This window comes from Monodon monoceros, unplaced genomic scaffold (assembly GCF_005190385.1).
Source record: "Monodon monoceros isolate NGI ecotype Baffin Bay Population unplaced genomic scaffold, NGI_Narwhal_1 Super_Scaffold_3, whole genome shotgun sequence".
Lineage (NCBI taxonomy): Eukaryota > Metazoa > Chordata > Mammalia > Artiodactyla > Monodontidae > Monodon > Monodon monoceros.
In genome coordinates this window covers 99,951,920-99,972,629 of record NW_021703780.1, presented here as the reverse complement: position 1 = coordinate 99,972,629, position 20,710 = coordinate 99,951,920, and the positions used below count along the sequence as shown (strand labels likewise).

Genomic DNA, 20,710 nt, shown 5'->3' with positions numbered 1-20,710 from the left:
AAAAGTTCATATTTACTGAGCACCAAATGTCTGCTCTCCACCATGCTGGGGGTTTTAATACAGGAGCTCATTCAGTCCACACGGCACACCTACGGAGGAGGTAGTGTGATAATTACCACTCTGCAGACGGGGAAACTGAGGCTCAGAGAGGTGACAGGAAGTACTCAAGGTCAAGGTCCCCCTGGCTGGTTAGTGGCACAGGCAGGAGATCTACCCGGTGCCTGGGTCTTGTCCACCAGGCTCTGGGCTGCTGCCCTTGGCCTCCTGATGTACCCCTCTGTGGAGAAGGACCCAGAGAGGGAGCCGCCACTGCCCTGGAGCCATTACACCTTGCAGCTGTGGAGCAATGGGAAAATGGGATTCCACTTTCCTGGTTCTTATAAATTTATTTGCCTTCAGTAAATACTCCCCACGTGAAAAAGCGGTCACCTGACGAGTCTGCTAATGAAATCTTCCACGGAAGTTTATGTGCTAATTACATACAACATAAAACAAAATAATAGACAATCACCAAACGCACGGTTCCCGGCTTTGTTTTCTTCCTTTCTCTCTCTCTCTCTCTGAGATTGCTCACTTTATGTGATGTTGAAATTGTGGATCTAGACAGGATCCTTGAGAATTAATCATAGGGTGAAAGGCCCACGCCTTTGACTAATGCGTCCTCATGACCTGTGCCACTGCTCTGGGGAGGCGGGGGTGGTGGTGGGGGACGACCTTGACTTCCAGGGCCGGGGCCTGATGTGCTACTCAGGGGTGGCCCCTGCTAGTCCCTTCCTGTCTCTGGGCCTCAATTTTCCCATCTGTATGATATATGATGAGGGAGTTGAACAATAAGAAGAAAGACAACCCATGATTGCTTTGTGTTAATGACCTTGACTCTTTTGTTAAATTTATTTATTTATTTATTTAATGACCTTGACTCTTGACCCCTCCGTTCACATCTGTGGCTTTGCAGCTTCTCCCAGCCAAGGTAGACTATTCCTGAGCCTTGATTCTAGATTCAGACTCGTGACTGGTTTTGTTCAAGGGACTGGAGAGCACAGGCTAGCAGGCCCGTCCCAGCCCAGCCCCTGGGGGGCTGTGTGTGCCCTCCTGCCCTCTTGCTCCGGGTTGTCACCATAAGCAGGACGTGTCTCACCCAGCCCATTGGGGTGACAACAGGATGAGAGCAGCAGCCCGAGGGTGAGGTTGACTGGGCCCCTCCCAAGAGGGAGGAAACCGGGGCCTCTGAGGTGCCTGCCTGAGTGCCTGGCCCAGGCTCTGAGCACCAGGCGCCCTTCCAGCCTCTGCCAGGGCCACTGGAAAGCCCTGTCCAGCGGGATGGGCCAAAGGGGCAGCCCTGGGCAGAGCCCAGGAGAAAACAGACTGAAGGTAAGGGGCCACCAGGCTGCAACCATGTCAATCAGACTCTGTGACAAGTGGCAGAAACCTACCCTGAAGGGCTCAGCCAGAAGGGAATCCATGCCACGCTTTGTATCAGTCACCTACTGCTGCAACAACACTGCCTAACAAACTGTCCCCAAAGTCAGTGGTTTGTAACTATCATCGTTTACTCTCAAGGTCACAAGTCTGCAGGTCAGTTGGTCTGGGATGGGCAGATTTGTCTCAGGTCCCTCTTAGATGTCTCTCCTCCTCCTGGGGCCAGCAGCTACCTGGGTTTCCTTGTTATTCTGTCAACTGCAGAAGGACAAGGAGGGTGAGCAGAAACTGGTGAGGCCTCTTTAAGCACAGGCTCTGAACTGACATGCGGTCACTTCCACCCACTTTCCGTTGGCCAAAGCAAGTCACGCGACCATGGCGCCCCCTCCATGGGGGGAATGCAATCAGCCTCTGGGGGAGGCACTGGGAGGCTGAGGGCTGGGATGAGCATGCAGCCCACCTACCACCTCTTCCCCCGGAGCCACTTGGGGTGGCAGGCAGGCCAGATGCAGACGGGGGAACACTGCAGCGCAGGGAGGGAACACAATTCCGCTCTAGCCCCAGAGGCGGGGCCTGCACCCCTGGCCACCTCATCTCTAAACTCCATGTCTTTCCCACCCACCTGGATGCCCAGGTTCCGGGCTGTCTCATAGGTGGTATTTCAGACCTCGAGACCTAACATTTCCAGTATGCCCCCCACACCAACACACACACAGAAAAACAGGGGGAGACAGAGAGAGACACACAGAGTTATTTTCTGGCCAAACTTAGGAATTCTGGAGGAAAAAAAATCGATATGCAATACTATAATTTTGGCGCTAAATGGTGCTAAAAGCATTTTTTGGCACCCTTTAGAGAGTGAAAGTTGCTTGGTTAGTTTGGGAACAGAAAGCTGAAGCACGTCACCGGGTTTTGTGAACGCCCTCGCCTCTGGCCGGGTCTGGTTGTTTCTAGCAGCACATGCTTTAAGATGACCGAGATGTCTGGGGAGAAGAGAGCCCAAAACCCTTGCTCGCATGCCTGGGCGTCAGGGGACGCCGTCCCGGGTTGGGGTGCAGGCTGGACACGAGGACAGCCCAGTGACTCTGGTGGCCCGACCGTCCTTGCCAGGAAGAGCCCCACCGGGTCTGCTGAGCCGGCATTGATGGGACGGGAGGTGAACAGGGCACCCGTCCCTTCAGGGCACCGTTTCACCAGCTGCCTGGGACATGGCCGCTCTGTTCTGGCCCCAAATGTAGTCACATGTTGGCTTCTAGCAGCACGAGGGGCTGCGAAATGCAAATTTTGCGTTGAAATTCCGGCTGCTCTTTGCCCAGCTCCGCGTCAGGGGCTCAGACTCCGAGGAGGCCGGCAAGTGATGTCCGGGACAGCTGGTCTCCACCAGCAGCACCTCTGGGTGGCCTGCGACCTTGGGTGGCTACCTGTCTCTAAGCCTCCGTTCCCACCCCTGTGACACGTGGTGCCAGGCCCTGCCCCACGGCGCACTCAGGATGACCCCGCACGAGCGCCCCGTGAAGGCCGCAGGCAGGGCCTGGGGCTGGGAGGGCCAACCCTGAGGGGCACAGGGTGAGGGGCCGGGGGACACAGAGGAGGGGCTGCCAGCAAAGCAGGGCCAGTTAACTAATGGGGCCGGTGTCCGGCTGTGACCAGGGGAGATGGTCTCAGGGGCGGGGTGGTGGAGCCAGAGCTGCAGAGAGAAGGGGACGGCTGGAGAGGGAGGGGAGCCGAGAGGCCGTCTAGGTGACCCCAGTGATGTGTGGGCAGGGCTGCCACGTCCTCCGACAGGGAAGGCCTGTCTGGGGGCCTTGAGCAGGCAGCTGTGGGCAGACACTACGGCACCCCGCCCTGGTGCCTGCCGGTCCCTCAGGGGTGGGAGGGAGGCTGGGCTGCCCAGCTAGAGAAGAGAGGCTGGCAGGACACAGACCTGCTCCCCAAATGCACACAACGGCAAGCAATGTCACCAGGCCCGAGTCACTTCTGGGCAGGACGCATGTGATTCCGGCAATAATCACGCTCATCTTAAGAAATTATAGAGCTTTATTAAATAAACCAGGTAGAAACGCGCCTGTTTGCATCCAAGTTGCCAGTCTGAGCTCAAGTAATATGCAAGGCACAATTCTTCCTGTCTCCAGCTTTAAAAAAATAAATCGCATGGCCCAGTCCCAAAGGGCTGAGGCGGATTCACGTGTGCAGCTCGGGGTCCACGCCTGCCAGGCTCCGGGCCTTCCTGGGGGCGGCACGGCACCCCGGCCTCAGGAGGGGCCGCATCCTGGAGGTCTCAGCTGCTGTGTGGACGAGGGCTGGGAAGGAGGGCGTTTTCTGAGTCGCCCCCTCCCCGGCCCGTCCTGGGAGCTGCCTGGAGGGAGGCCATCCCGAGGGGCGGCAGAGGCTCAGATCCGCGAGGTGCTTTGTACAGAGGGAGGGACAGAGAACATGGGTCTGTGCGTGGGCGGAACAGTGGAACACAAGGAGAGTCCCTGTCTCCAGGCCAAGGACATTTCCCAGCTCGGATTCCGAAGTCCCTGTGCTGATAGCGAAGCCAGGACAGGGAGGATGAGCTGGACCCCCCGGGGCCGAGTCCAAGTACACCGCTCGGGAAACAAAGCACCACAAAGGATGGCCATCCACTCACAGTGGCCCGAGGCGGGCAGGAGGCCCAGCGCCCAGCTCCCAGCTCCCCGGCGTCTCGGGCGCCCCCGAGGCTGAGCCGGGCGCCCTGGCCCCGGTCCTGAGGCTCCTTGTGCAGGGACAGGGCGGCCCCTGTCACTCGTGTCTGTTCGCTGCAATCATTTCCCAGCAGCAGCCCGACGAGGGGAAAAGTCCAGTTTCCATAGAGAGAAGAACCCACACAAGTAAAAAATCCAATAGAAAATCCTTTCCCTGAGACCACTGCTATCACAGCATCTACAGACCCCTACTCCACAGACTCCCACCGGCTCCAGGTCCTGAGAAGGGAGCGATTTTAGAGACCAAGAAACTAAAAGCCGAAGTGTACATCGTCCCGAAACCCCAGACAACCAGGTTGAGGAATGAGCCAAGGTCTTTGCCTTTGCAAGACTCTCAGTAGAAAACGACAACAAAAACCCCCAGACAACAAACTTAAACTCCTACTTATAAGAACAAGCTCGTGAGCATGGCCTAAGCTACAGTTATAGGAAGAGGGGCGGCGGCGGCGGCCGGGCTTGCTCCAGGCTGGACCCAGCAGGCCCGGCCCTGGGGTGGTGGAGGCACGGGGGTCCTGGCCCTCCTGACTAGTGGGAGGGGTACACACGGCTCCACAGCCCCGAGGGAGGGCTGGCTCTGCGAGCAGGAAGCAGCGCGTTGAAAGGCGTTGGCGATGAGGCAGGAACATCTAGGGTGGGAAGAGAGCTCCGGTGAGCAAGGAGCCAAAGGGAGACCTCCACGTTCCTCACACTCCGCAGGGCCTACGCCAGACAACGGCTCCGAGGGGCTGCTCTGCTGCCAAGCTACGCCCCCGGCTCCCGGGCCAGCGCACGAGGCCCACAGGGGCCTGCTGAGCTGCGCACGCAGCGGCCTGGACCGTGACCCTGACCTCCTGGCGCGCACAGCCTGCCAGGTCCCAGGATCCCACGGCCACGTCCCATCCACAGGACACACGGGGAGCGGGCCCGTCCATCTGGGCAGAGAAAGCTGCACAAACAGACTCCAACGTGTGCGAAGGGCCTGGAGTGCCCAGGAGGCAACGCGAAGCCCCCAGCGTGGCTCCAACAAACCGGGGAGGGGTGTGCTGGGGGACGCAGTTAGCAAGGCGAGCGCCCACTGCAAACACAGCTGGATGATGAATCGGAGTTGACGTGGGGAAGCGAGCTGCTGGGCAGTCCACGGCTTTCCCTGGGGTCGCAGGCCTGAGAGAAGGCTGTGATTCTAGGGGTCCAGGATGCATGTAGGATCTTGTTACCCCAGGAACACCAACCTATATACACAGTTGTGTCCTCTTTCAAACAACTCACGGAGCCCTTGAAGCCAGGCCATGGCCCCATAGGTCAGTAGACACCCCCTCAAGGATTCCTTGTGGAGGGGAGAGAACCCTTGAATGGGAATCCGGAGACACAGGGATGCCAAGGACAGCTGTGCAGGTTGGGTACTGCACAGCCTCAGGGGACACCACTCACAGAGAGAGGAGACCCTGGGGTTGTGCAGGGGTCACCAGCGCTTCAGGACCACCAGAGGCAGGGGCACCGCTAACAGGAATGAGTCCAGTGATTCTTCTCCATCCGAGAAACACCTCATCGGGACCCCCAGAACCCTCCCCTCTGAGTCAGCCCGTCCAGCCCCAGCTGAGAGCCCTTCGCGGTAGCCCCAGCGGGTGGGACCCCGGCCCCACACGCCCACCCGCAGAGACAGGGCTCCCTGGCCCCAGCCCCTCCGGGACCAGCATCCGCCAGCTCCCGTTCCCCCACCAGCTCGCAGGCCTGCCCTCTGGGCCTCACAGCCCAGCTGCAGCTCATGCCCAGGGCCAGGCCTCCTGAGACCTGGGGATCCTCCCCCGCCGCCCGCTCCTCGGGGTGGCTACTCACAGTGCGGGCTGTGCCGAGGGCTGGCTCGCGGGGAGAGGGCCGGCGGTGTGCTGGGCTCCCGGGGTGTGCAGACCGCGTGGTAGGCTGCGAGACGCACGGGTGGTTAGAGTGGGGGTGGGGATGGGGGAGCAATCGGGGGGTGGGGACACGGCACGCCCGCCTCACCTATGATCGTGACCGCGGTCGCGGCCAGCAGGGCAAACAGCGTGAAGAACATGACCTGGTAGGAATCCAGGATGTGCTGGAAGAGGCCGGCGCCGTCTGTGGTCCAAGGAAAGAGAGTTACCAAACCGTGTGCGGAGCCCCTCACGTCGTGTGCGTGCTCAGAGGGTGAGGGGCCCCGGGCGAGAGACACATTCTGCATTTCTGCTCCTGCAGCCTTCAGACTCCCGGTACCACCCCCACCTGGACCACTCTGCCCGTCCCTTCTGCCAGGTCCCTCCCAGCGGGTGTCCCGTCCCGTAACTCACGAGCACCAGGTCCCCGGCGATCCATCACGAAGGCCACGGTGACGGGGATGGTGATGGCCTGGTTAGTGGTGGGGCTGGAGAAGGTCAGGGTGGTGGACAGAGGCCCCTGGCTGCCGGCTGTGGGGTCCGAGATGCCGACTGTGTAGGTGACGAAGCTGGGCAGCCCCAGAGACTTCTCCTTCACGAAGGCCAGCACGGCCGGGGACCCTGACTTCACCTGGGAGAGACGTCAGGGCTGAGGGGCACACCCCACGTCTGCCTGACACACGTGAGCTGCCCTCCTGGGCCCGTGGGCCGATGGCGCGGACCCTACCAGTTCCCGCTTCCCAGGCAGGTGAGGAGGCCTGGGCACTTCTGACAGGCGTGCAATCCGCAAACTCAGGGGAGCACGCTGTCTATGCTAGGGCATTTTTAGGGAAAGGACAAATCAGTCTCATGGAATTCTAATCAAGAGCTCCTTAAAAAAAACGCTGCACTGCGTGAGCGATCACCAAACTCCAGCTTCCCAAGGGAGCAGCCAGGAGTTCTGTCCATGGCCCGTGGCCAGCAGCCCAGCCTGGGGCCCAGCAGGAGCTCCACCACCAATAGCAACTTCATGCCTGTGTCACTGTGAGGACATTCAGCTATGTTTGCCGCAGTGAGACCAGAGAAGGAGCCGGCGGAGACACCAGCGAGCCCTTCGCACATCACCCCAACCTCCTCCCGGCCTGCCGGGCCGCAGGACCGGTGTCCTGCACCACCACTCAACGGAGGGGGAAACCCAGGCCCAGAGATGGGGACATCATCGTCCCCAGGTGTGCGGCATCAGTGGATCAGTGATAGGTCAGAGGTTAGAGCTTCTCTTCCTGCCCCTCGTCAGCGTGCCCTCCTGCCCTGAATTCATTCATGGACACGTGACACGTTCGCTGAGCAGATGCCATGTGTCAGGCGGGCCCTGCACTCAGCGCCTCCCCGCGTAAGTCACTTCCAGCCAGGGAAGACCGGGGGCAATCACAACCATTCACACGATTCTACGGGCCGACAGACAGCAGCAGTGCTATGGGGAAAAGGGTCAAGGGACTTAATTTTTTAAATGTTTTTAGTTTTTTAATTTTGCGCCACGCAACTTGCAGGACCTCAGTTCCCTGACCAGGGACTGAACGAGTGCCCTCAGCAGTGAAAGTGCGGAGTCCTGACCACTGGACCACCGGGGAATTCCCTTACAACTTTTAATTTTAAAGAGAGGTGGTCCAGGATTGCCACACCCCAGCTGGTCCTCCCTGCCTCTTGGTCCCTCTGAGGCCTTGGCTCCTGCCTGGTCACCACTCACCTCCAGGTTCTCCAGAACTTCCATGGCACCAAAGACCTTGACCTCGGAGCTGGTGTAGTGGTTGCTCAAAAGGATTTCAGCCTGGTCAGTGTAAAGCCCTGGGCTGAAGGGCACCTCGGCCCCGACCTGCTCTCCGGAGAAGTGGCTGCCTGGGAGAGAGGGAGTGACCAGCAGTGCTGTCCTCTTCAGGCTCAGGTGCTTCAGCTGCTTGTCCGTAAGCCTGAGCATAGTCACCGAGCAGAGGTACCGGCCTGTGGAGACAAGGGCGTTATTCCACCCCATCTCCTCTCCACCTAGGCCCTGATGCTAACCCTGCTCCCTGGAGGACTCCTACCCACCCTGCAGAGCCCGGGTGAGGCATGCCCTCCTCCCGGGGCCTCCTGGGAAGTCCCTCTTCAGTGCCCCCCTCCCTTTGGACACCCTTTCTGTGACCAGCTCTCCCCCTCTCTGTCTCAGAATCCTCTGTTCATGGATTCCCCTGGGGCAGGAATGCCTGCTCCAGCTCTGCATTTCAGGGCCCGGCCAGTCTGGCTCAGAACAGGGGTGAGGGAATGGTGAACAGATACCACGACCCAACACTGGCCGTACGTTGAGTGGGGCTGAGCCCCAGTACCGCTGACGCCCCAGGTGCGGCAGGAAGTTCTGTGGAGGCCTGGTTGGGACTATTCAGGGTCCATGCCTGACCCACAGTGGGTAAAAGAGCTGAACGAACACTGTTGAGTGGTGCCTTGGAAAGCTCCAGATCCAGGAATCAGGATACCTGGGTTGGGGTCCCTCCTGTGCTCCCACCAGCCAGGCGCCTCTAGGTGAGTCCCTTCCATTCCTCCTCTCTCCCCACCACCAGCCAGGAGGCCCCAGGTGAGTCGGCTTCCTTGCTGACTCTGTTTCCCTTGTCAAGCGGGGGTAACATCGCACCCCTTGTGGGGCTGTGCTGGTGAATCCACGGGGCCCGGGACCACCAAGTGCCTACTGTGTGCTAAGCCCCAAGCTCAGGTCTTGCACACAGTGTGCCCTCAGGATACGCCGCCTGTATCCCACACGGCAGCCGGGGCGCTGAGGGTGCTCTTGCGCTGCTGCCAGAGGGACAGAGACGCAGAGTGAACCAGGGAGAGGAGGGCCTCGCCTGGCCCCTGGGAGCTGCAGGCCGGTGGCAGCGGATTCTTAGAAAGAACTGAGCAACATGTCAAATGGTCATCCCCAGCCCCTCTCACGACAACACTGACAGTCTCGTTGCACGAGCACGGGACTCAGCGTCTCGGCATGTGCACGAGCTGGGCACTGTGCAAGCTCATCCCAGGGCCTGTCCTGAGTACTCACGGCATCCGGTGAGGGGTGGCCCTCCTCTCAGAGTGACCTGGTGACACTCAGGTCACTCCACTCGGCCAGCACTCCGCTCCAGCCCGTGGTGCCGGCTGCCAGTTCCACGGCTCTGGTTACCAGTTCCGTGGAGCAGTTACACTCCACAGACGCCCATGCCCTCAACTACCGGTTGAATCAAGTCCCTTGCCTCCCTCTCAGAGCCCCGTCATGCCAGCAGAGCAGGGCACCACCCTTCCCATTTCACGAGGGAAGCAGCCTCCTCGCCTGCAGGCTCTGAGGCAAGAAGAGCAGGAAAGGCCTGGAACCAGGTTCCCAACTCTGAACCGAGTCCTTTCCGCCAGGACTCGGAAAGCAGCTGGGAACTGAGAGCAGCTGGGAATGCCAGCCCCTCCCGGCGGCTGCAGGGAACCAGAGGCCGGGGTGACGGCATCAGTCCCCAGGCTGGGCTCCTGACGGATACCGCCCCCTGGACAGACGGCCATCGCGGGCCAAATGAACCGCAGGCGAACCTGCCACGCAGGTCAGTGTTCGCTACCAAACCCCGCAGACTCACCCAGGGCAGCGTCGAACTCCGGTTCTACGGTGAAAACCTCACGGGCTGGGAAGTCGAAGATGTCTTGTTTGAACTGTAGCTGGCAGCCGAGGAGGGATTCTGGGTGCAGGGCTGCGATGCTTTCCACCTGGCCGGGGGAGCACTCACCTGGAGACGGGAGGGGGTGAGAAGGCCGCGCACCCAGGCCCCCGAGGCCCCCACCTGCAGAGCCCCAGCACGAGGACATGAGAGCAGGCCACGTGGAGGCTGGCCGGCCCGAGGACCGGACCTGTGCCCACATTCCTCCTGACGATGCTGCAGTTTATAAAAGCTGAGGACAAATTACTCATTATGTGGCAATGGGGGGCATCCTGTAGCATGGGCAATTTCAGCGTTTTTTCAGAGCCCACATCCAGGGGCACGGCAGCGGGTCGAGCCCGCTAGTGCGTGTTGTCTGCTCCTGTCAGCAGGGAAAACGGGCGATTTATCCCTGGACATCAGGAGGGCACTAGTTCCCCACTAATACCCTGAGCATCGTTTGGGCAATGGCACAGTGCTGTCCACTTGCACTGGAGCAGGGAGAGAGGTGACCACGAGGCAGTAGAGGTGCATCAGAACCACGACAGTGGTATTGAATTCTACCAGTTAAGTGGTTTTTTAAAAACAGCCTGTATTGATGCATTTATTTCCGGCAGCTGCTGTCCAGGGCTGTCACAGGCAGGGGATGAGGTCGAACGTTCTATGCATGACTTGGGAGAGGTAATCATGAAAATCAAAATCGGTGGCGAGGCCTGCTAAGCCACATTTTCTGGGATGAATAGCGGCTTTCTCCACTTGGGTGCCCTCGGGCTGACGTTGCACCTCCAACCCAGAAACAGGCAGTTTCGCAGCACTGGGCTTTCAGGGAGATCCCTTCACTGCCTGTGGAGGACTCGAATTTCTAAACAGCTGGAAGGGGTGGGCCAGCGGGGGTTAAATGCCCGCCTCGGAGTCAGCGAGTTTGAGTAGGAAAAGCAGCAAAACCCCATCAGAAGGGCCCGAGGCCCCTGGCCTGGCAGGGCCCACGCGGGACACACGACCCCTCACTCCTTACCTCTCAGGTTAGAGCTCCGGTCTCCCACAGTGACCATCACTTTGGAGGCCGCAACCTCCTGGAAGCTGGTCTGGACGGGGCGGGTGTACCGGGCCACGATCCTCTGAGGGACGCTGACCACTATCTGGGGGGGAAGACAAGGCAGGCCCTTGAGAGCTGACCATGCAGGCCGAGCGCCTGGGACGCAGGTACTGCCCTTCCCGCAGTACAGGGGACAGGACTGAGGCTCCGAGGCTACGTGAGCTGCTCAGACGGGGCAGAGCTGGACTAGACCCAGGCTGGCCTGACTCTCCCGGGAGCCGGCTGCCCCAGCAGCGGGGCAGGGCGACACCAGGCCTGAATGCAAGCAGCAGTCGGGGCGGGCTGCAGACTTTGGCTCCCCTGTCAGTTATGATCGCGTCTCTGCACATCAGTTGGGTTACTTAATCTTTCAGCAAAGAGAGAAAGATCCATTTTACTTCACTGCCATTTATTCACAATAAATCAGCCTGACCAAAATGCAGACCCACACGGCCCAGTGGTGGCGGCCGAGGCTCATCTCCCCAAGTTATCTCCCGGCTCACCCCTCCCATCTAACCACTGAGCACCTTCCTGAGGCAGGACGAGCCTTCCTAGGCCGGGTACCCCTTCCACCCTCCTGCAGGGCCAACACTCCGCCCCGCAGGCCACCGCCTCCCGGTGGAAGGCCGTCTCCGGCTCTGGGCAGGCGCCGAGCACTTCCTGCCCCCCACAGGCCTGCTTCCACCAGCACGTGAGTCCCTCGAGAGCAGGGACGGGGTCTCACTCCTCCCCAAGCTCCCGCAGACCCCGCAGCCGTGGCTGATGCTGAGCTGGAGGGCCGGCCCATCACCCTCCAGACTGACCGCAGTCACCTGCGCCCCTGCCCGGGTCCTTCCCGCTGCCCCCCCTCGCCTTCTCTGCTCCTGACTTCCGCTCTGCAGTCTCCTGCCCTGTCCTCCTCCACACCTGGCAGAGGGCCCCAGGCCTGGTCCCGCTCCCTCCTGCTCCGGTAGGCCCTGCGTGTTCCCGCCACCCCCAGGGCTTCAGACCCACGTCTGTGCTGCAGGCACCCCACCCTCCGCTGTCTCTGGCTTTGGGCCCCGGAGCTCCAGACGCGCCGGCCCAGCTGCGTCACCACCAGCCCCGCCTGGAGGAGCTACAAACACCTCAAACTCCCCATCGTCCTCCCCCCACACTGGCACCTCCTTCTGTGCTCCCCTCTCTGCAAAGGGCCATCCTCCCCCTTGTCGCCCCAGCCAGACCTGGAGACTCATCCCCAAGGCCTCCCTCTCCCAGGCCCCGCTTCCAAACGGTCACCAAGCTCTGATGACCCTCCCTCCGGAGTCTCTCCAAACCCACCCTTAGTTTTGGCCTCCCCAGGGGTGCCAGTGAGGGCCCATCCTCTGTCTCTCAGCTGCCACCCTGCAGCTATGCCCCCTCCCTCAGGCTCTCAGACTCAGCCAGGCACCAGGCAATCTTTCCAAACATACTTCTGATCTATATCACTCTTGCCTTTAAAAAATCTCTGATGAATCCCTACTGTGTCTGGCATCGGTTTCAACATCTTTACCCCGAACAGCAGCAGCAGCTCATACCCACGGAGCACGTGCTCTGTGCCGAGTACCATTCTAAGGGCTTCGCACACATTAATGATTCATTTAATCCACACAACAATGTTAGCCCCATTTTTACCAGTAAGAAAACTGAGGCACAGAGAGGTCAAGTAACTTACCCAAAGTCACACAGCCTCTCAGTGGCCCAGCTGGGATTTGAACCCAGGCAGCCTGGCCCCAGAGCTTAACCACTGTTGTGATCTGATCGCAAAGCTAGCCTCCGCTCCCACACACCCCGGGTTCCAGCCCCAGGGCTGGCTCTCGAACCCTGCCCACCTTTCCCGTGCGGTGCCCTCCTCTGCCAGCTCCCCCAGCCCTGCCCGACCACCCTCCGGGGCTTCTTGGGGGTGGGGGGGGGGACTGCTTTATTCGTCTCAAGGTGCCTCTATCTGCACTGGGCTCGCCCGCACTGCAGGGTCGCAGCTCTAAACACACCCGCTATTAAGTTAAACTGCTAGATTCCACAGGGCACACGCTGCTCTAAAAATGAGACGCGTGGAACGCAGCCAGACTGCTCATCGATTCATTCTCGGCTGGAGATAAACAGAAGAGAGAGCGGTTCTGTTCACCTCCAGAAAGACTCAAAAGGTGACTTGCTGGGGGAGTTTAACTTTGCCGGTGATGCCAAATCGCTAAGCGGGACCACCTACGGCCGCGACTCCCGGGGGACGCCCACGCAGACAATCCTGCCCCCAGGGCTCAGCCGAAGCACGTGGGCGCGGGGATCACCCCCCAGGAGGCCGCCTCCGTCCTCCCACCACTGTGGACTAGGGAGCCGGCAGCCTGGGAGGGGGAACCTGCCCCCACCAGGCTCACGAATCCCCATCCGCCTGCCTCCTGAGGTGCTGCACCTTCCTTCTTCCTAACAAACGGGAATCAGTCAGTACGGAATCTGAGAGTTCCACCCCGAAAGGCTCGGCCACATGGGCCCCAAAGCCCCACCTCCTTGTAGGTCTTCAGGTGCCCGGCGAGCTCGTAGTAAACGGTCACAGATCCCGCTTCCCGGGCCACGGCCACGCCCGTCTTGGGGTCGATGTGGAGGATGCTGCGGGCTGATGAGCTCCAGGTCCCGGGGATGCCTGGGAGGGGAAGCTGCACGTGACCCCTCTTTCCCATGACTGACACTCCAGCCACTGCGTCTCACCTGGGTCACCTGGGCAGTGTCCTCGCCGCCCCCAGCCCCACGCTCCACTGTCCCACCGCTCGGCTCCTGTCTGCGACCACAGTGCCTCCCTGCTGGGAATCTCTTGGTCATTTCCCACCCTGGGGTAACCCGGGCGCTGGCCCCCCAGGGCCGGCCCACTGCATGCCTCCCCACTGCACCGCCCCCACCCGCCCACCCTGTTCAGCAATCCCCTTTGAACAAACAAGGCGGTGGCAGACTCTGAGCTGTCACTAGACGGCGGTCCTCAGCGAAGAGCCAATCTCCTCACATGATAAACGCAAACAAAGGATTCAACAACCACATTCTATTTGTGGCAAATAATACGTGCTGTTCTTTAAAGGCAGCGTGTAACTTCCTTTTACAATGAGTTTAATTAGCTTTAAAACAAGGGAGCCAGTTAGGAAAAAATTAAGTAAATGATTGCACGTGTGGCTCATGGATGCACGGGTGGTGCGGACAGTCGCCCCACCGCTTTGCGGCTTCCTTGGCTGAGGTTCCCTCCTAGAGGCACCTGCCCATGCAGCAGCCCCGCCAAGAAGCTCAACACCGAACAGTCAGGGACTTCCCTGGTGGGCCAGCAGTTAAGACACCGCACTTCCAGCGCAGGGGGCGAGGGACCAGGGCAACGATGATCCCACGTGCCGTGTGGCGCGGCCGAAACCACAACCGAACAAAACACCTAGCAGTCAGCTCCTCAGCTGCACCGGCCACGTTTCCAAGGTCCCGTGGCTCGTGGCTATGGGGGTAGACGGTTTCCATAAGGGTGGAAAACCCCTACAGCGGGGGCGGGGGGGGCAAGCTTCTCTGTAGAGGGCCAGATTGTAAGTCTTTGGGGCTGTGTGGGCCCGAGGGTCTCTGATGCCACCACTCGGGCCGGCAGATGCGGCGTGAAAACGGCCACTGATGACACGGAGACGCAGGGGTGTGGCCGAGCACCAACAAAAGCCTGCTGCGGAAGGAGGCGGCAGGCTGGCTCTGGCCGGCGCAGCAGTTTTCCGACGTCCGCTCTAGAACATCACCAAGCTCCACGTGCACACCTGTCACAGCGGGCTGAGAGCCCCGTCCCACCTCCCAACCACAGAGATGGTTCCCTCGGCCAGAATCTCTCGTACCTTCCAGGCTGACCAGAACCGTGGCCAGACAGAGGACGTCCCCCACCACCACTGCTCCGGACAGCTCGGGGGAGATGGCCTGCAGGACAGGCAGCGGGACGAAGTCAGAGAGGCCGCCGTGCGCCGCGTCCCACGCTCTGAGCAGTGTCAGGCCCACGCTGACCGCGCGGACCACGCAGGTGTTGTTGGTGGCGCCCTTCCCGATCTGCACAAACTCGTCCCTGGGCACAGGAGACGTGGCTCTCAGTCTCGGGAGAGGCCCCAGCTCTGAGGGAGGAGCCAGCGAAGGGCCCCCTCACCCGCCCACTGGGCCCTGATGTCACCCGGGTGAGGCACCCGCAGGCCACACCGACCTGATTCACCCACCACCCGGGTGGGGCGGGGGAACCCACAGCCCAGACAGGATGGCCAGCGTCGCCATCCCCCCAGAGGAAAGTGATGTACCCTGTGCTCTCGTCCCTTCCCAGTAGGGAACCAGGACACTCGCGGAGGCACAGGCTGCCTTCTGCCGTGCTACTGGGACCAGTGACATCGCCCCTGCTCGCTACCTCATCTGCCGAGTGGGGCTGACAATGTACCCACGTCACAGGCTTGACGTGAGCCGCAAACCCGGTCAGCAGCTGGAAAGGGCTTAGGCCAGCAGCCGGCACATGGGCACACGGGGGGCACTCAGTGACGGCAGCCCCCGCGGGACCGGAGGGACGGCTGGGCTGGGCAGGGGGAGGGTCAAGGTCTCTGCTCCATTGCCTCCCTGCCCACACCCCCGAGCCCTGACCGCTCTCTCGGAGATGGACGCTCCCCGCCACACAAGGCCCGAGTGACTTCTGCAGGGGAGCTGGACATGGGGCGCCGTTCCCTCCAGGGCAGCCTTCGCCCCAGACCGGCAGATGCCCTGCTGTGTGCAGAGAGCGCCACGGCATGCCAGAGGCCCTGGCGACCACAGCCTCAGTTGGTGGCCCCGGGGACTAGGCCACGTTCTCCACGTGAAAGGTGTGGACACAGCAGCCTGGAAGGGTGACCCGCCCAAGCTCACGGGCCCCATAAAGGGCCGAGCCCGGCTTGAACAGGGCCCAACTCCAAACCCTGCTCTCCCGGGGCCCGGCCCTGGGTGTGTTCAGCCACAGGGGACACGTCTGCTCCAGGGCCCATGGGAAGCCCACGTTGCAATGGTCACCAACACCGGGACATGAGCTTCTGCGCCCAGAGAGGACTCTCTGGAGCGCTACTCCTTCCTCCTAGGTCTGGAGCTCCTCCCTCCTGCTCTTAGCTTGGTCTGCGTCCCCCAGGACAACGGTTCCCAACCTTTAGAATCACCTGAAGGCCTCGTTACAGCCCAGATTGTTGGGCCCTGAGAATGTGCATTTCTGAGTGTCCCAGGCGGTGGTAATGATGATGGTCTGGGGACCACACTTTGAGAACCGCTGCTCCAGTAGACTCAGACATGGGGGCAGGTCTAGCCTGAGGCCACAGCTCTCTTTCCTGGAGACCACCCCCTCTCTCCTCACATTAGGCCTGAGGCTGCATTTGTATTTCAGAAGCACCAGCCAAAAACAACTGCCCTTGGAGCCCAATGGGACCTGGTATCCAAACCCCACTTCCTGGCTGTGTGGCCCTGGACAAGTGGCTTGACCTCTCTGGGCCTCTACAAATGGGTGACAGCGAGGAGTTGGCGGGACGGCACGCAGAAGGGCCTGAGCGTTGGAAGGTGTGTGTCTTCTCTGACCAGCTTTTGTAGCAGGTATAACTGGCGCTCTGCATCCACTGACCACAGGGCCAGCCCAGCGACCAGGGCTGTATGCATCTCCCCTGCAGCCCAGCCTTCACGGCTGCACAAAATCTTACTACAGACCTTCCAACCACAAACCCCAACATCTGGGTTTTGCCTCCTGCCCATTGGGGCACCTCTGCTGAATGACTGCGTGCCTTCCGGTAATACAGACTCTCGGCCACGCCTCCCCTTGCTCCTGATGCCTGGCCGAGCCCGGTGCTTCCCCCGTGGCCCTGCGAGCAAGGCGCACCGCACCCCCTGCTCTTGGGAACCGTGAGTAACAAACTCTCCTCTCAGGGGCGCTGGCCTCTCCGCGTGGCCATCAGTCACCTGCGTGAATCAGATCTGGGTCTGATCGAGACGTGACTTCATGTGGGGAACGAGGGGGGCCCACCCCTACCTGTTAGTTGCAAAGTTGAGGACAGAGTTGTGAGCGTGGAAGATGTCTCCCGAGTTGTCGTGGAAGTGGACGGTGAAAGTCACGGTCACTCCCAGGGGCAGGGCTGCCAGAGCCTCCTTGTTCTGGGTGTGCAGGGCGGGGCTCATGGAGATCCTCAGGTAGGAAACAGGGGACACCTGGGGACAGTGAGCAAATGCAGTGACAACTGCGCCAGGAACACCTCTCTGAAGAGCCCCCTCCCGAGAACGGACGCCTGCCCCTAGCCAGTCCCCATCTCAGGAGGCGTGGGGGCTGGACCGACTTGGGGTCATGGAAAGAGCGGCTCAGCCCGCGACGGTGGCCCCCTCCTTGCATGACGGCCGGCCTCGCGCTCAGGAAACCCAACCCACAAGAGTCAAAAGCCATGGCTGTGACAAATTACATCATTATTCATGTTGCAAAAATATCCTCTGGGCTTTGACTGCTCAGCTTCTTTGGAGGACCTGGCTCCAGGCATTTAAACTAGAAACAATGCCCGCTCGGACTTCAGGGGCAGCATTGCCTGGGGGCCTCCGTATGCTACAAAGCTGCCAGGAACAGACGCCCCAGTTAAAGGGGAGACGGGAAAAGGAGGGGATGATGGGTTTCGGGAACCCTAGACAGCAAGCTCTTTAGACAGCAGACTTGGTTCTCTGACTCCAGGTAAAATCCATCCTGGTCGAAGAGCCAGCCCCCAAAAAGCCCAGTTTCTTTGACGAAGATCAGTGGTGCAGTGACCGGCACACAGCTGGTGCTCAGTACTATCTGTTGACACAGGGTGGGTGGTCAGTCACTTTCACTTACTCGAAAACTAGGGTGGACGGTTCCCTGCTAGACACCCATCTTGAAACAAAAAGATGTTAGGAAGGAAATAGGCCCACGACCCAAGCAAAATCTAAATATTACAGTGGTCGTGTATTTTCTCTGTCATTGAGGATCAGTTGTGCAAAGAAAACTCTGCTCAGGATAAACCCCAGGACCCGACCCAGGGACGCCCAAGGAGAAAGTCCTGTCTCTGAGGAGCACAGAATGGCAAGGGGACACAGGAGTGCTGGCTGGGACTGGAGGACACCAACCCGGGCCAGGCCGACGTGGGCTAGAACCCAGAGCCTGACTCTCAATTACCATGTGACACTCTGAGTCTTGGTCTCCTTGCCTGTAAGACGGGTCACCTCATCCTACGAGGTGCCTTCTGTAATGTAATGGTTTCTGGGTCAAGAGCCAGCACACACATTCAATGCTGACTGGTCAGGACACTGGAGTGCCAGTCCCAGAAAACCACGGACCTCTCTGGGCCTCAGTTTCCCCATCTATGAGACGAGGTCATTGCCATCAATCATCTCCAGGGATCTTCGGCTCCGACATCCAGAAGATGCAGCTTCTCACCTAGGACCTTTAATAAACTCTTGCAGACAATCTCTTGGCTGGAAAGTGAGTATATTCACTTACACACCTGCGAGGGGAAAGCAGTACTGCTGATTTTATTACTCCAAAAAGGAGGCGGACGTGAGCCTACCTTGACAGCCACGATGATGGTCTGGTTGGCCCCAAAAGCCTCTTGGGCGGTCACTTCGACCGTGGATGTCCCGATCATGGACCCCGACACCAGGAAGCCTTTCTCATCAACGTGCACGATGGGAACCTTCTCAGGCCCATCCAGGACATGATAGCTCAGAGAGGCGGCGCCATCCCTTCGGAAAACAAACCAGACCCGTGTTCACAGACAGCAGGAGTGTCACAGCAAGGGGCCCGGGGTTTGGGAGTCCCGCTGCTCCCGGGAGAAGAGGCCCAATCTCAGCCCCGCCGTGCACCAGGACGCTGTGCGCAGCCCGCTGCAGCTCATCAATTGCCAACAGGAAACCTAATTTGTAAAACCAAAGGGTTCCAAGGAGAGCGGCACCTGCCACGAGCCGGTCAGTGGGAGGGAAGGATGCGGGAGCTGAGGGTCCCCTCAGCAGCACAGGCACTTGCTGTCAAAGACCCTTCCACGGTAGACTGGCTTCAGTCTGCTGAAATAAGGCAGCCTGGTGCAGCGGGAGGAGGATGGGGCTCTGAGCCGGATGGAGCCCAAAGGCAGACCCGACAGCCCGCTGACAACGGTGCATCTTTAGACACATGTGTCCCCTCTCTCGGCCTCGGCTTCCTCAACTGTGAAATGGGAGTTATGGCCTTGCCCTGTCCTATTTCCAAGGGCCAGTAACTGGATAAAAACGGGCCACTTGCTAAGAATGTGGTTTGGAAAACTACTGATAATATGCACTGGGGAGAAGACAAATTATGCAGTATTTTATGCTCTTTTACATATTCATTGATGTTATAAGGAAAGAAAGGAAGGAAAAGCCTCCCAGGCCTGGCCCCGCTCACCCTCTCTCTGTGCCGCAGCCCCACAAACGCTCTGCAGATGACTTTAAGCAAATGTCATTGCTTCTGCCTCAAGTTTCTCCTCCCTCATCAACCCCAGCCTCTTAGCCTCCTATGCATCCTTTAAGTCCCAGCTCCAGCATCTCCACTGGGGGCGTGCCTCCCCGGATCCTCGCGTGGAAGGCCTTCCTTTGGGCTGTGGCTTCAACACTACCTCGTTTCATTACAGCCCTTCTCTCTCTACACTGCCCTCTTCCCCACCGGAATCCTCAAGGGCACGGCTGTCACCCACCTCTGACCGAGAGCCCTGCACGGAGCCGGGAGCTGACACTTTTGGCTGTGCGTCCCCCACGTGTGTGTGTCTCTCCAGTGGTCCTTACAATGCCGAACTTTGCACCCGCAGTTCACACACAAGGCACCACTACCCAAAGCATCGTCTTAGAATGCCGGGCAGGAGGCAGGTTTGCAGGCAGGCTTCAAAACCCCGCTTCTCTGCGTTCATGCACGTCCCCACCACCCAGCAGGGGCCGAGATCCACATTTTCACGAACCCCCAGGTGACGCCCCGGCTCCTAGACTACACGGAACAGCAAGTCTTGAAGACACAGGGGCATTCGAGAAATTGAACACCTCCAGGCTGGCACTTTTCCCCCTCTGAAGCAGTGGATGTCCGCAGAAAGCATGAGAGGTTCTGGGCCACAGGGAGAAGAGGGACCCACGGGGAGACGCCGCAGATGAGCAGGGGACGTCCACAGTGACGGGAGGAGGGCAGAGGCCGCACCCGCTTCCAGCGCGACGCCAGGAGGGAGGTGCGGCTCGCCCGAGGCACCCACGGCTCCTGACGACTTCGACAGATGAGCCGTCGGATGTGAGCACAGCTTCGCAACCTGGATGAAGCTGCGTTGAGTCACGTACCTGTTTGTCTGGAGCTTGACAAATGAGTTGGGCGACATTAACACGTGTTCTGCTTCTATTTCAGGGTTCAGCAGCCTCAGCTTTTCAAACACCTGGAAGAGAGGGGGAGTTTTGTTTCCCGTGATCCCTGGAACCACGTCCAGGGTCACCCCAGGGTCTCCCAGGGGTGAGAGGGGCCGGTGCCAGCACCCGTCATGCAGCTGGTGATGTGGTGGCGAGGGCTGAGCTTTAAGAGGCCGAAGGCACGATGAGGAGGGACAGCAGTGGGCTGGTGAAGCCCCTGGGGCTGCTTCACAGAAGCACGGGCCTCCCCTGAGCCCTCGGGACATATGTGTGTGGAAAGCGGCAGAGTGACGGGGCCCAGGGTCCTGCTCGGTGATGCTGCCAGGACGGAGCCTGGAGAAAGCTCTCAATTCGCCTCTCAGAGAGACATGCTGCTCCTTACATGCCCCTCCCAGATCCACCCCTTCGGCCCTGCCTCTCACCCTCTAGCCTGCCAGGCTCCGGCAGGATCCGCACAGAACTGGTACGGGGTGCCTGGTGACCTCAGGCCAGCAGCCGATAAACCCGATGATGTCGGATGGACTCTAATCCTGCCACGGAGGCAGCCCTTCCCTGGGGCTCCAGACCCCTCTCTGCACTCAGCCTGACGCGCCCAGCACCCTTCAGGTACCTATC

At 60.0% G+C, this 20,710-nt stretch overlaps 1 protein-coding gene across 4 annotated transcripts in view; it reads right to left on the bottom strand.

Annotated features, from left to right (window-relative positions):
- Nucleotides 1-3,330: 3,330 nt before the first annotated feature.
- The window catches only part of NUP210 (nucleoporin 210), a 100,472-nt gene continuing 83,092 nt past the window's right edge, over nucleotides 3,331-20,710 (bottom strand). For 2 of the 4 annotated variants that reach the window (XM_029242459.1, XM_029242460.1), the window contains 12 exons: nucleotides 20,033-20,124; nucleotides 18,274-18,448; nucleotides 16,740-16,915; nucleotides 14,572-14,792; nucleotides 13,237-13,373; nucleotides 10,682-10,805; nucleotides 9,610-9,756; nucleotides 7,737-7,987; nucleotides 6,428-6,644; nucleotides 6,123-6,218; nucleotides 5,958-6,041; nucleotides 3,430-4,771 (listed from right to left, as the gene is read on the bottom strand). In XM_029242459.1, the coding sequence (XP_029098292.1) occupies nucleotides 4,671-4,771; nucleotides 5,958-6,041; nucleotides 6,123-6,218; nucleotides 6,428-6,644; nucleotides 7,737-7,987; nucleotides 9,610-9,756; nucleotides 10,682-10,805; nucleotides 13,237-13,373; nucleotides 14,572-14,792; nucleotides 16,740-16,915; nucleotides 18,274-18,448; nucleotides 20,033-20,124 (1,821 nt within the window). In that variant the 3' untranslated portion in view covers nucleotides 3,430-4,670. Of the gene's footprint in view, nucleotides 6,042-6,122; nucleotides 6,219-6,427; nucleotides 6,645-7,736; nucleotides 7,988-8,041; nucleotides 9,757-10,681; nucleotides 10,806-13,236; nucleotides 13,374-14,571; nucleotides 14,793-16,739; nucleotides 16,916-18,273; nucleotides 18,449-20,032; nucleotides 20,125-20,710 lie in introns of those variants that run through there. The other 2 variants (XM_029242461.1, XM_029242462.1) reach the window with 2 other exon arrangements.